This window comes from Bufo gargarizans, chromosome 9 (assembly GCF_014858855.1).
Source record: "Bufo gargarizans isolate SCDJY-AF-19 chromosome 9, ASM1485885v1, whole genome shotgun sequence".
NCBI classification, from domain to species: domain Eukaryota; kingdom Metazoa; phylum Chordata; class Amphibia; order Anura; family Bufonidae; genus Bufo; species Bufo gargarizans.
The window spans coordinates 119,852,078-119,864,891 of record NC_058088.1 but is presented as its reverse complement, the minus strand read 5'-3'; the positions used below and the strand labels follow the sequence as shown (position 1 = coordinate 119,864,891).

Here is a 12,814-nt window from a genome sequence, read left to right as displayed (position 1 = left end):
CACTCCTTCTTCCCTGGCTGTCAGCCTCCCTATTCTACATAGACATTCTTTTTCTTCTTTGTAATCCAAGTCTTTTCCTTCACTCTCCCTGGTAGTATGATACAAGCTTGGTAGATTTCTGACTGTATCTGACTGATTTATGACTGTCCCTGACTCCCTAAGATCGTTTTTCTGGCAGACACTGTAAGACCCAACCACCATCATTCACAGCGCAGCACAGAATGGCATTCTGCTCGTTCTGCTAGTGCACTTCCCTGCCTGCGGCAGCATTGATTGGCTCATTCAGGCTGTCTGTGAGCCTGGGAGCCAGTCAGGACAAGCCCTCCACTCCACTTCCTCCCACTTGGTGACTGCAAATGCTAGTCCTTTTCCTCAAATATGCCTTACCTCATGATCCTGGGTGGTCAGTCAAAGTTAAGATCTCTTTATTATTAAAAATATAAGTTTTATTTTTTAATTTTGTTAGATTTTGTGTATTTCTTGATTTATTTGCAATGGATTGACTGTGCTACTCCATGCTTTATGTATACTTGTGCATCTTACTTTTAAATAAATAATTTCTTGAATTAAAAAAACAAAAAAACATTCTATTCTGAACCAGATCTAATTATATTTTTGTGGATTTTTGCCATGGTAAGAGAAAAGCAAAAGGGTTATCAGAAGCAAGGTGTAATTGACTGAGCATCCTGAAAACAAATCCGCTTTGGCTGGATCTAAAGGATGATCTCCAATAGAGATTAGTAAATTGATTGGTAAGAATCGATCTTGTCTCGTGAAGCAAAAATCTGCACCTGCAATGTGGTGTCCGAAAGCTGAGGGTGCTCCCCTTGCTGCTTCCTGGCATTTAACTCACTCGTGTGTGTCTGACCTAAGATAGTGAGGCCTCGCAATATAAATGGTTATTAATTAACACGCACCATATGTCTACTTTGGCATAATTTTGTAAATGTCATTTTATGTTTTTAGGATATTAGAAGCAATTTTTCTAATTTGCAAAAAAAATCCAGAACCCACTTTAAGGACAACAAAGTCAGATTGCAGTGCTTACCCTGATGTTCAAAATCCAAGTGAGCCTCGAATAGACGTCAGAAACCAAGGGCCAAATGCAAAAAATCAAACAGGAGAAAAATCCAGCTTCCCAAGAAAAGTGTTCATCTTTAATACATACGTGCCTTAAAAGCCGACATACGATACATACAAGTCTACGCAATTCGGATCACAAAAATGTGGACCCTAAGCCTACTTTCATACTAGCGGCAGGACGGATCCAACAGGCTGTTCACCTTGTCGGATCTGTCCTACCGCTATTTCGCCGGACCGCCGCTTCATCCCCATCGACTATAAAGGGGACAGGGGCGGAGCTCCAGCGCAGCACGGCAGTTCGCGGTGAGAGGCCGCCGGACAAAAAAGTCAGACATGCAGTACTTTTAGTCCGGTGGCCTTTCGCCGTGCACTGCCGCGCTACGCCTGAGCTCCGCCCCGTCCCCATTATAGTCAATGGGGACGAAACGGCGGCACGACAAAATAGTGGCAGGACGGATCCGACAGGGTAAACAGCCTGTCGGATTCGTCTTGCCGCAAGTGTGAAAATAGCCTAAGGCAGGCATGGCCAACCTGAGGCTCTCCGGCTATTGCAAAACTACAACTCCCAGCATACTTAGGCTACCTTCACACTAGCGTTCGGGTGTCCGCTTGTGAGTTCCGTTTGAAGACTCTCACAAGCGGCCCCGAACGCTTCCGTCCAGCCCCAATGCATTCTGAGTGGACGCGGATCTGCTCAGAATGCATCAGTCTGGCAGCGTTCAGCCTCCGCTCCGCTCAGCAGGCGGACATCTGAACGCAGCGTTCGGGTGTCCGCCTGGGCGTACGGAGGCAAACGGATCCGTCCAGACTTACAATGTAAGTCAATGGGGACGGATCCGTTTAAAGATGACACAATATGGCTCAATCTTCAAATGGATCCGTCCCCCATTGACTTTCAATGTAAAGTCTGAACGGATCCGCTCAGGCTACTTTCACACTTAGAAATTTAACAATATAATGCAGACGGATCCGCTCTGAACGCAAGTGTCAAAGTAGCCTAAGACTGCCTACAGCTATCAGCCTGCAGCAGGGCATGGTGGGAGTTGTAGTTTTACAACAGGTGGAGAGCCACAGGTTGGTCATGCCTGGCCTAAGGGTACTTTCACTCTTGCTTTGTTTGATTCGGGCAGGCAGTTCCATTGCAGGCAAACTGTATGCAAACGCATGTCATTTTTTTTCGTAACTGATCAGGCATTTTTCAGACTGATCAGGATTCTGTATTTATTTGGTATTCATTTTTTTCACTGCAAAATAAACTTGGACTTACTCTCTGGGCAATGCTCGGTGCACGTCGAGCTACACATTTTATTCCTGAGGACACGATATCTGTCCACTGTTCATCAGAGCAGAGTACTGGTAAATATTTTTTAATAATATGACAGATTTTCGGGTATTAAAGACTGAAGTTGGTAGCAAAAACTGAAACAGATTGTTTTTCTCTATTTTTTTTTTCTCTGTATTGCTTGACGAGCAATGTAGATTAAATATATCTTTTAGCTTGATTCAAGGACTGATTTGAATATTGTTGTGATGTTAAATGGTCGGCAACCATATTCAACTTTATTTTTATGCCTCCGCCATATATTTGGATCTCCTTCTCATAGGCGATATTAGCACTTCCAAGGTAACCACACATGCATATCGTAAGGAATCCACCGGCAACACCACTCTTCTTGCTACATCATGTCATCCACAATATACCTAGGGGTAAATATATATGCTCTAGACTCAATTGTTCTGGCGATGAGGCTTTTTCAAAAGAGTTGAATGTGGTTGCTGACCGTTTAACATCACAAAAATATTCAAATCAGTCCTAAATCAAGCTAAAATATATGTTTCGTCTACATTGCGTGCGGATTTGTTTTTTCCCCAAAAATGCTCTAGTCAAGCAATAAAGAGAAAAAATTGAGAAAAACAATCTGCTTCAGTTTTTGCTACTAACTTCAGTCTTTAATACCCGAAAATCTGTCATATTATTAAAAAATATTTACCTTTACTCTGCTCTGATGAACAGTGGACAGAATGTGTAGCTAGACGTGCACCGACCATTGCCCAGAGAGTCAGTCCAAGTTTATTTTGTAGTGTGAATAGTACCCAGTCCACTTGGCTTCGTTTTAAAGGGCAATTATAGGTGTGGACACCGCATATGCACATGCTGTAGATTTATTCAGACTGGTCAGGCAGTTTTTTCTATTGCAAACCAGCAGGGGTTTGAAATAAAACGGTATATTAATTGCAACACCAGTTTTGTGGTGTATTGTATCACTTGTTCCCTGTGCTGTCTCCAATATGTGGGCTGTACCGCTAACTGTTTAAAGGTCAGAATTCAGAGACATATCTCCGATATTCCACATGCTACCACCAGAAATGTATCACACTAGCCAGCATGACACCACAGGTTTACAGGTACAGGGCTTGGAAAGGGTTAATCCGCCTAAACGTGGGGGAGATCATAGAAGGCTACTTTTAAACGGGGAATCCTTTTTGGATTTTTTTGTATGGATTCTTGTGTTCCAAAAGGTCTTAATCGCAAACATGATCTTATATTAAGAAAAAATATGGAAGATTCAGCCCGCACAACCCTTGATCTTATATTACATTATTGATTCTTATTCTGTCTTTTTGTATATATTTTAAAAGCACAAATGTGTGTGGTTTTTTTTTTTTTGGTATTTGTATGCTATGTCACTTAGGCCTCATGCACACGACCGTTGTTTGGGTCCACATCCGAGCCGCCGTTTTGGCGGCTCAGATGCGGACCCATTCACTTCAATAGGGCTGCAAAAGATGCAGACAGCACTCCGTGTGCTGTCCACATCCGTGGCTCCGTTCCACAGCCCCGTTATTAAAATATAACATGTCCTATTCTTGTCCGCAAATGCCGGTGCCCGGTCCGTTCCGCAAATTGCGGAAGGCAACACGGGCGGCTTCCATTTTTTGCGGATCCGCGGTCCTGTGCATGAGGCCTTAGAAGCAGCCTTTGAGGTGGAGTCTGTTAATTGTTCACACCTAATATCTTTCTCTATTTATGTTAGGTGAATACTTCTGTATTTTGTCATGAGTAAGGGTCCACATTTTTGTGATCCGAAATGCGTAGACATGTATATATTGTATGTCTGCTTTTAAGACAGGTATGCATTAAAGATTATCACTTTTCTTGCGAAGCTGTATTTTTCTCCCTTTTGATTTTTCACTTTAAGTACTAATTCCGTTCCGAAGTCACTTTGAAGGGCTAACCTGATGTAATCCACCTATAAATGGCCCCATTTTAGAAACTGCACCTCTCAAATAGTTTAAAACGGAGTTTAAAAACTGTTAACCATTTGTGTTCCAATGAAATTAAAGCAAAATGGAGTTGAATTTTACAAATGTCAGATTTTTCAATTTAATACATTTGCTTCTGTAACGGAGCAAGGGTTAACATCAATACAAACCTCAGCATTGATTACAGTTATTCAGAAGTTTATGGAAACACCCCATATGTGGTTAACCACTGTATGGGCACACAGTTGGGCTCAGAAAGGAAGAAGAATCGTAAGATATTTTGGAGGACAGATTTTGCTGGAATGTTTTTCAGGTAACATGTCACATTTCAAGAGACTCTTGAGGTACCCCTACAGTGGAAACCTCCAAAAAGCGACTCCATTTGGAAACTACACCCATCGAGGAATTTTTCAAGTGGTATAGAGAGCACTTTAACCCAACAGACATTTTATAGAATTTAGAAACACTTGGCCATGAAAATGAAAAATTACATTTCTTACAATAAAATGCTGCTTTAGCTGCACATTTTTCATTTTCACAAGGGGAAACAGGAAAGACAGTATTTTTATCCAGAAAATAATGTGTAGTGGATGGTAAAATGTGAATATGTCAGCAATGTGAATATATCATAGTGTAATATGGTGGTAAAATGACAGGGTACATGAAGGATTAAATTAATAATCCATATATGGCCCAGTTGTACTTTGAAGCAATCCTTCATAAGCAGGCCAGGTTCGTCATGGCAGGTGTGAATGATAAATGGTTGTTTTGAGAAAATGTCCTGAGAAACTTCAGGTTGTTTTGAGAAGATGGCCTGAGAAACATTTTGTTTCTGTCCTGATAAACTCCAGGTTGTTTTAAGCATGAGTTATACTTCATCTGCTCATAGTTGTTAGAGCATGCTTTTTTTTATTTGTTCCAGGAACAAACATTGACCCTTGTACTGCACATGTGTTGGCTTTACTAGGGAGGGAGCGAAGTTCTTTATTTACATCTACATAAAAGCTGTAACCCTTCGGGGGGGGGGGGGGGTCAGAAGCTCATCCTACGAGGGGACGTCTTGCGTAGGGACCTAATCAGTGTTTTCACGATCGAGCCTCTGACTGCTTTTGCTCAAAGGGCTTCCCAGCAGATGAAGTTTACTCAATCAGTGATGTAAGTTTTTTATCCTTTTTATATACTTGCAAAAGGACATAAATTTGCCTGATTATTATTATTGCCTTAATAAACTTGCTTATATAGTTTACTATCCTTAAATTGGTGTGTGTGTAGTCTCTCTTTAAGGAGTATCTGAACCTGAAGTCTTGCTCTTATCAGCAAAACAGTATCTCCCTTTTGGAGTACACTCTGCAACTTTTTGGGGTATTTCCCTCCCTTGCGGTTTAGAGAACTTCACCTGGGAAATGTTGCCCTGGTACAACATGGGTACTATAACTTCTAGTATTGGGGCCCTGGTTTTGAAAAATTAGGTCTTTGATGACAGTCTATTGAAAATGAAGGAATTATCCTGTCTGGCCTGCAGAACGAAATCCCATGTTCATGTTCAGGATGCAGTCTGACTTGGGGATGTTGGTACCTTGTACAGGGGCAGGGGTGCCGCTGTTTCTATGCATTATAGTCAGTACAGTGACATCCCTTTTGTTCTTGTACTTAACCACCAAGATGTTCTTGTTTCAGAGAGCCCTGCTGTTGCTATTTTTCTGAGTGGTTGCCCAAACAGAGACCTAGGGAGGCATCTCCCATTTTTGTGCACTGTGCCACAAGCTACAGTACCTCTGGAACCTAGGGAATTTAAACAGGAATATGCTTGTGTAATAGTTATTCACATAGAGATGATAACCCCGATCCGCACACTATTTTTCCAGTAACTCATAGGACCGAGGTGTACCCTCCCGTCATAAACCTGCAACCTATGTGTTTACTTAGAGGTACTCTTGCAGAGCTTATACATTTTCCTTAATGGGCAGGTATTGGCAGAATTTTACACTTCAAAATGTATAAGGGACTTATCCATGTAGATGTTTTATTCAGGTGTGTACACCTCAGCAAACTTGTTGCTAAAGTGGTTGACGACTAGTCTAGTTTTAAGTTGACTGCGAGAATGCTAAGATGTTATCAAGGCAAAGGGTGGTTAATTTGAAGAATGTAAACTATAAGGCTGAGTTCACACGAGCGTGTCTGGATTAGGTCCAGATGTGTCCCGGTGTATTGCAGCAAACCCGCGCGAGTAGGTACGCAATTGCAGTCAGTTTTGACTGCGATTGCGTTCTGATGTTCAGTTTTTATCGCGCGGGTGCAATGTTTTGCACACTCGTGATAAAAAACCGACTGTGGTACCCAGACCCGAACTTCTTCACAGAAGTTCAGGTTTGGGTTCGGTGTTGTGTAGATGTTATTATTTTCCCTTATAACATGGTTATAAGGGAAAATAATAGCATTCTGAATACAGAATGCATGGTAGGTGGTCAACCATGCGTGAAAAACTTGCTTGCGGATGCTTGCGATTTTAACTCAGCCCCATTCACGTCTATGGGTCCTGCGTTGCGTGATAAAGAGCATGCTGTGATTTTCACGCAACGCATAACTGATGCATGAAAATCACAGCTCATGTGCACAGCCCCATAGAAATGAATGGGTCCAGATTCAGTGTTGGTGCAATGCGTTCACCTCCCGCATTGCACCCGCGCGAAAATCTCGCCCGTGTGAACTCAGCCTAAGAGTTTTTAAGTGTATTACCTTTTTTTTAATCATTGTATAGTTCCACTTGTATTTCCTCTTCCATTGACTCTATTTTTATTTTAAAATGTGCTAAAAATGTAAACCTAAAAAAAACATGTCTCTTATGTGCCACAATTTTGTCTGCTAGAGATTCGTTTGTTTTTTTAGAACACTTTTGCCCCAACTTTTTGTCTGGGCCCATTTTGCATCTTGTTTTGGCACCTTCCTTTGGACAATCCATAAAATAACATTGTATGATTTTTAAATAATTTGCATTTTATTGTATAAAATAAGTATTTGATACAATAGAAAAACAGAACTTAAAGGGGTTGTTTCATCTCAGACAATGGGTGGCATACCGCTGGTACCAACATCTATATTGAGAACGGAGCCCCAAAAGTGGAGGAGGGTTCATTGCGCATGAGTAGCCTCCCTCTATTCATTTTCTGTGGGGCCGCCGAAAATAGCCGTGCACTGGGTCGGCTATTTCCGTCGGACCAATAGAAGTGAGTGGGAGTGGTGGCCGGTCATGCGCGGTGCACTCTGAGTCCTCCAGCCACCACTTTGCAGGGCTCCGTTCAGATCTTCTCCAGATATTTCAGTTTTCGGGGCTGTAGCTGGGCTACGTTGAGTTTCAGCTCCCTCCAAAGATTTTCGATTAGGTTCAGGTGTGGAGACTGGCTAGGCCACTCCAGGACCTTGAAATTCTTTTTATGGAGCCACTCCTTAGTTGCCCTGGCTGTGTGTTTCGGGTCATTGTCATGCTGGAAGACCCAGCCACGACCCATCTACAATGCTCTTACTGAGGGAAGGAAGTTGTTGGCCAAAATCTCATCATACATGGCCTCGTCCATCCTGCCTTCAATACAATGCAGTAGTCCCATCCCCTTTGCAGAAAAGCACCCCAAAGTATGATGTTTCCACCCCCATGCTTCACGGTTGGGATGGTGTTCTTGGGGTTGTACTGATCCTTCTTCATCCAAACACGGTCTCATCTGACCACACAACCTTCTCCCATGCCTCCTCTGGATGATCCAGATGGTCATTGGAGAACTTCAAACAGGCCTAATATGTGCTGGTGTGAGCAGGGGGACCTTGCGTGACCTGCAGGATTTTAATCCATGACTGTGTAGTGTGTTACTAATGGTAATCTTTGAGACTGTGGTCCCAGCTCTCTTCAGGTAATTGACCAGGTCCTTCCTAATTGTTCTGGGCTGATTCCTGACCGTTCTCAGAATCATCCTTACCCCACGAGGAGAGATATTGCATGGAGCCCCAGACTGAGGAAGATTCTAATATTCCGTTCTCTAATAATTGTGCCAACAGTAGTTGCTTTCTCACCAAGCTGCTTGCTTATTGTCCTGTAACCAGGGTGGATTTGATTTAAATCACGATTTAAATCATAGTTTTCTACATAAAGACTAATTCTTGCTGGTATAACTTTTATAATATGAAAGTAGATGAAGATTTTTTAGAATAACAACTTTTCATATTAGTTTGATTAGTTTGATTCTGTATTCATAGGTTTGTAGAAGTTAGGATTAAGGTATTTTTCTCAACTCTGTTCATGTTATAACATTTTTGCTTTGAAGAAGAGGCATGTGATCTCTGCTGAGTCAAATTCAGTTTTGAGAACTGCAAAAGTAAACAGAGCATCTGTGATAATATCTTGTAGGCAGAGAAACTGCCCAATAATCTTACAAAAACCTCTGGAAGAGCATGACATTGTGAATGGAATTTATTTACCAAAAAAATTAAACATATACAGCCTTATTCTACATAATTAAAAAAAATCTTTATTTCATGATGGGATAACCTTTGGATAGTAATATTTTTTTTTCTCAAAAAGCATTTTTTTTTTTTTAAATCATTGATTTTTATCCACCCTGCTTGTAACACATCCCAGCCTTGTGCAGGTCTACAATTATGTCCTTAGACAGCTCTTTGGTCTTGGTCCTGGTGGAGAGTTTGAAATGTGATTGAGTGTGGACAGGTGTCTTTTATACAGGTAGTTCAAATAGGTGCAATTAATACAGGTAATGAGTGCATAGTAGGAGGGCTTCTTAAAGTATAACTGTCGTATATATATTTTTTGGGGAGTATTGGATTGTGGTGATTATCACCTTGGTGGCCCTATTTCAACTTTTCACCGTGTATTCAATTACATCTTAATTCCACATTTTTGTTCCCTGTACTGCCTACTTTTACCTGTGCTTAAAATAGTGTTGCTAGGCATGTTCCGTCTATCTGTTGAAGGATGGAGGACGCAGAAGCAGGCTCCGAGCAAGGTCAGATTACTGACAGCCAGGGACTGTAAGTAAATGATTAAAGCCAGGTCCTTCCCAGCAGCTGATAACAGTGCCTGGGCTGTGTGCACTTCTCCCTGTCCCTGCGCTTGGCAGACGCTCCCTCACTCAGCAGAGCTGGAGAAGTAGAGTTGAAGCAGCGCAGACCAGGGAAGGGAGATCTGCCGTCTGCTCAGTGTATAAATGAAAGCAACATGTGGTAAGAGGACCCCTCTGTGCTGCAGGAGATTAACCCTTTAGGGGGAGTACTCTTGTTACTGACACTTTTGGGGGGGCTATTGTTACTGGCTAGTGAGGGCAGGCGGGATTAGCTTCAGGGGGAGGGCAGTGGCGGCCATCTTAACTAAATAGTGAAATTGCAGTTTTATGCAGACTGGTTGCTAACTGGCTGTGACAGTTGTCCTTTAAAGAAAAACTAACAGGTCTGTGAGAGACAGAATTCTTGCTGGTTGGCAGGTGATCAAATAATTTATTAGCATTTTATTGCATGAAATAAGTATTTAAAAATCATACAGTCTGATTTTTCAGGATTTTTTTTTTTTTTTTTTTTTTATATTCTGTCTCTCACAGTTGACATGTACCTAAGATAAAAATGATAGACCTCTCCATTCTGTGTAGGTGGGGAAACTTGCAAAATTGCCAGTGTATCAAATACTTATTTTCCCCACTGTATATATTATACTATATATTTTTTAATCTCCTCTCCTTTTTGTCAGCTCCCCCTCCTTCTTTAAGCTGCCTGAGATCACAGCCAGCTGAAGGGGAGGGCTGCTTTAACTCTTCATATCTCATGCTTGGTAACATGATCTGGTGGAAAGCTGACAGCCTAGGCTTCAAAACAAGACCAAAATGGTAGAATTATCTTCCCTACATCGAAAGATATAGCTGTTAGAATATGTGTTGTAGTGAAAGCACCTAAAGCCTGCTATCACTTTCCACTGCTATCATTCCTGACTGATTTCTAACAGCACCATCTCCCTATGTAAAGATCACGCTGATTCTGGATTTGTTTTAAATCTTAGGCTGTCAGCTTTCATACAAGACCAGTCACACATCTGTTACCAATCCCAAGATATGAAGGGTTAAAGCAGGCCTCCCACCTTCCCTTGCTGCCGGCACTCTGCTCAGGCTGAATTGTTAGTGTCTTTTCTCAAATCCCAAGCAGATCTCGGGCAAAACTGTTAACAGGGTTGATATATATTCGCCCCCCATATTTTTTTGAATGAAGAATTACTTTTTATTTTTTATTATTTATTTTTTATATTGTATCCCATTGATTTTGGCTATGGCCATTATATCTTTCTGTGACTGATTTGTTTCTCTTTTCAGATCCAAGCTCAGGCAGAAACAAGAAAAAAGGTAAGTGTGCATATTTTAGGATGTGTATGATGACTTGCCCAGGATAAACAAACTACCATAGGCTATATTAGGATACTTTTACAGCTGCCTTTTTAATTCAGGTTTTGAGATTCGGCAGGACTTTCACACTGGCGTTTTGGTTTCTGTTTGTGCGACCCGTCATGGGCTCTCAGAAGCGGTCCAAAACGGATCAGTTTTGCCCTAATGCATTCTGAATGGAAAAGGATCTGTTCAGAATGCATCAGTTTGCCTCCATTCAGTCACTATCCCGCTCTGGAGGCTGCCTGCAGCGTTTTTCTGTCCGTCCTGGGATGCGGAGCAAGACTGATCCGTCTTGACACACAATGTAAGTCAATGGGGACGGATCCCTTTTCTTTGACACCATAGAAAACGGATCCGTCCCCCATTGACTTTCTCTGACACAATCTGTCACAATAGATCAGTCTTGGCTATGTTAAAGATAATACAAGCGGATCCGTTTATAACAGATGCAGACGGCTGTATTATCAGTAACACAAGCGTTTTTGCTGAACCCTTCTGGATCCAGTAAAAACACTAGTGTGAAAGTAGCCTTATAATGATTGTCATGCCTGATCAGGTTTATTCAGTTTTGATTTAATACAACCAAACTGGAGCCATCAGCATGTTTTAGGCTACTTTCACACGAGCTGGATCCGGCAGGCTTCTGCAAAAACGCTTCTGTTACTGATAATACAACCATCTGCATCCATTATGAACAGATCCGATTGTATTATCTTTAAAGCTACTTTTACACTAGCGATAACATTTTCCAGTATTGAGATCCGTCATAGGGTCTCAATACCGGAAAAAAAACTCTTCCGTTTTGTCTCCATTCATTGTCAATGAGGACAAAACTTAACTGAACCGAACGGAATGCTCCAAAATGCATTCCGTTCTCAGACCGGAGAGCAAACCGCTGCAGTTTGCTTTCTGACCTGGGATGCGGAGCAAAAGTCAATGGGGACGGATCCGTTTTCTCTGACACAAAAGAAAACAGTTTTGTCCACCATTGACTTTCAGTGGAGTTAACGACTGATCCGTCTTGGCTATGTTAAAAATAATACAACAGGATCCGTTCGGATGCAGATGGTTATATTATCAGTAACGGAAGCTATTTTGCTAAACCCTGCCGGATCCAGAGAAAACGGATCGGTCCTCATTGATTCACATTGTGGGTCATGACGGATCTGTCTTGCTCCGCATTCCATGACTGAAAGCAAACCACAGCTTGCTGCGGTGTGCTTTCCGGTATGAGAACGCAACCAAGCAGCAGAGAATGCATTTTCGTACATTTCGTTCTGTTCAGTTACGTTTTGTACCCACTGTCAATGAATGGGGACAAAATGGAAGCGTTTTTTTCCGATATTGAGACCCTATGACTGATCTCAATACCGTAAAATATTAACGCTAGTGTGAAAGTAGCCTTAAATGGAACGGATCCTTTTAATTCAGGTTTTGAGATCTTCTTGTCCCATCTCAAAATCTGAATAAAAAATGCAGATGTGAAAGTAGTCCTAGTTAAAATACTTCAGGAACAAGTTCTATATATTATAATGGGCTGGCAATAGCAAGCAACCAAAAATGTACTCGCATCAGAGGGGATAAAGCTGTTGTGCTTTCTTAAAGAACAGTACTAGACCTGTCTATGGGTTGAGCTGAGGCTAGCTAGCACCATCACACACAACTTGTGGACAGGTGTGGCACTGTTTTCTATTTATGAAAGCAGCCATGTTCTTCTCATTCTGGAAAATTCCTTTTATATCCTCCTGACTGCTTCCATTTTTGACTGGTAGTCAGGGCCAATGCTGAATAGAGGAGTGGTGCTAATTGAAATGTCGCCATATTTCTGGTGCAGCACTCAAAGCAAACAAAAAACGACATGCATACATACAGTACATACATACATTGCTATATAGTTAGACCCATTTTTTGCCACATCCAGTGCCTGGTGAGGTACGGACCTACAAGGGAAAGGAGGGGCGTAGTGAGAGGAGGGATGGAACTTTGGCGCATTGATGGACTGGGTGCAAGAATGTCTCATTAGCATAAAATGAGATTTTTCA

At 41.8% G+C, this 12,814-nt stretch overlaps 1 protein-coding gene across 4 annotated transcripts in view; it reads left to right on the top strand.

Moving 5' to 3' along the window:
- Positions 1–12,814, top strand: part of EDA (ectodysplasin A) — a 205,021-nt gene that overhangs the window by 159,112 nt on the left and 33,095 nt on the right. For all 4 annotated transcript variants that reach the window (XM_044268472.1, XM_044268471.1, XM_044268470.1 and 1 more), the window contains exon 3: positions 10,701–10,730. In XM_044268472.1, the coding sequence (XP_044124407.1) occupies positions 10,701–10,730 (30 nt within the window). The remainder of the gene's footprint in view (positions 1–10,700; positions 10,731–12,814) is intronic.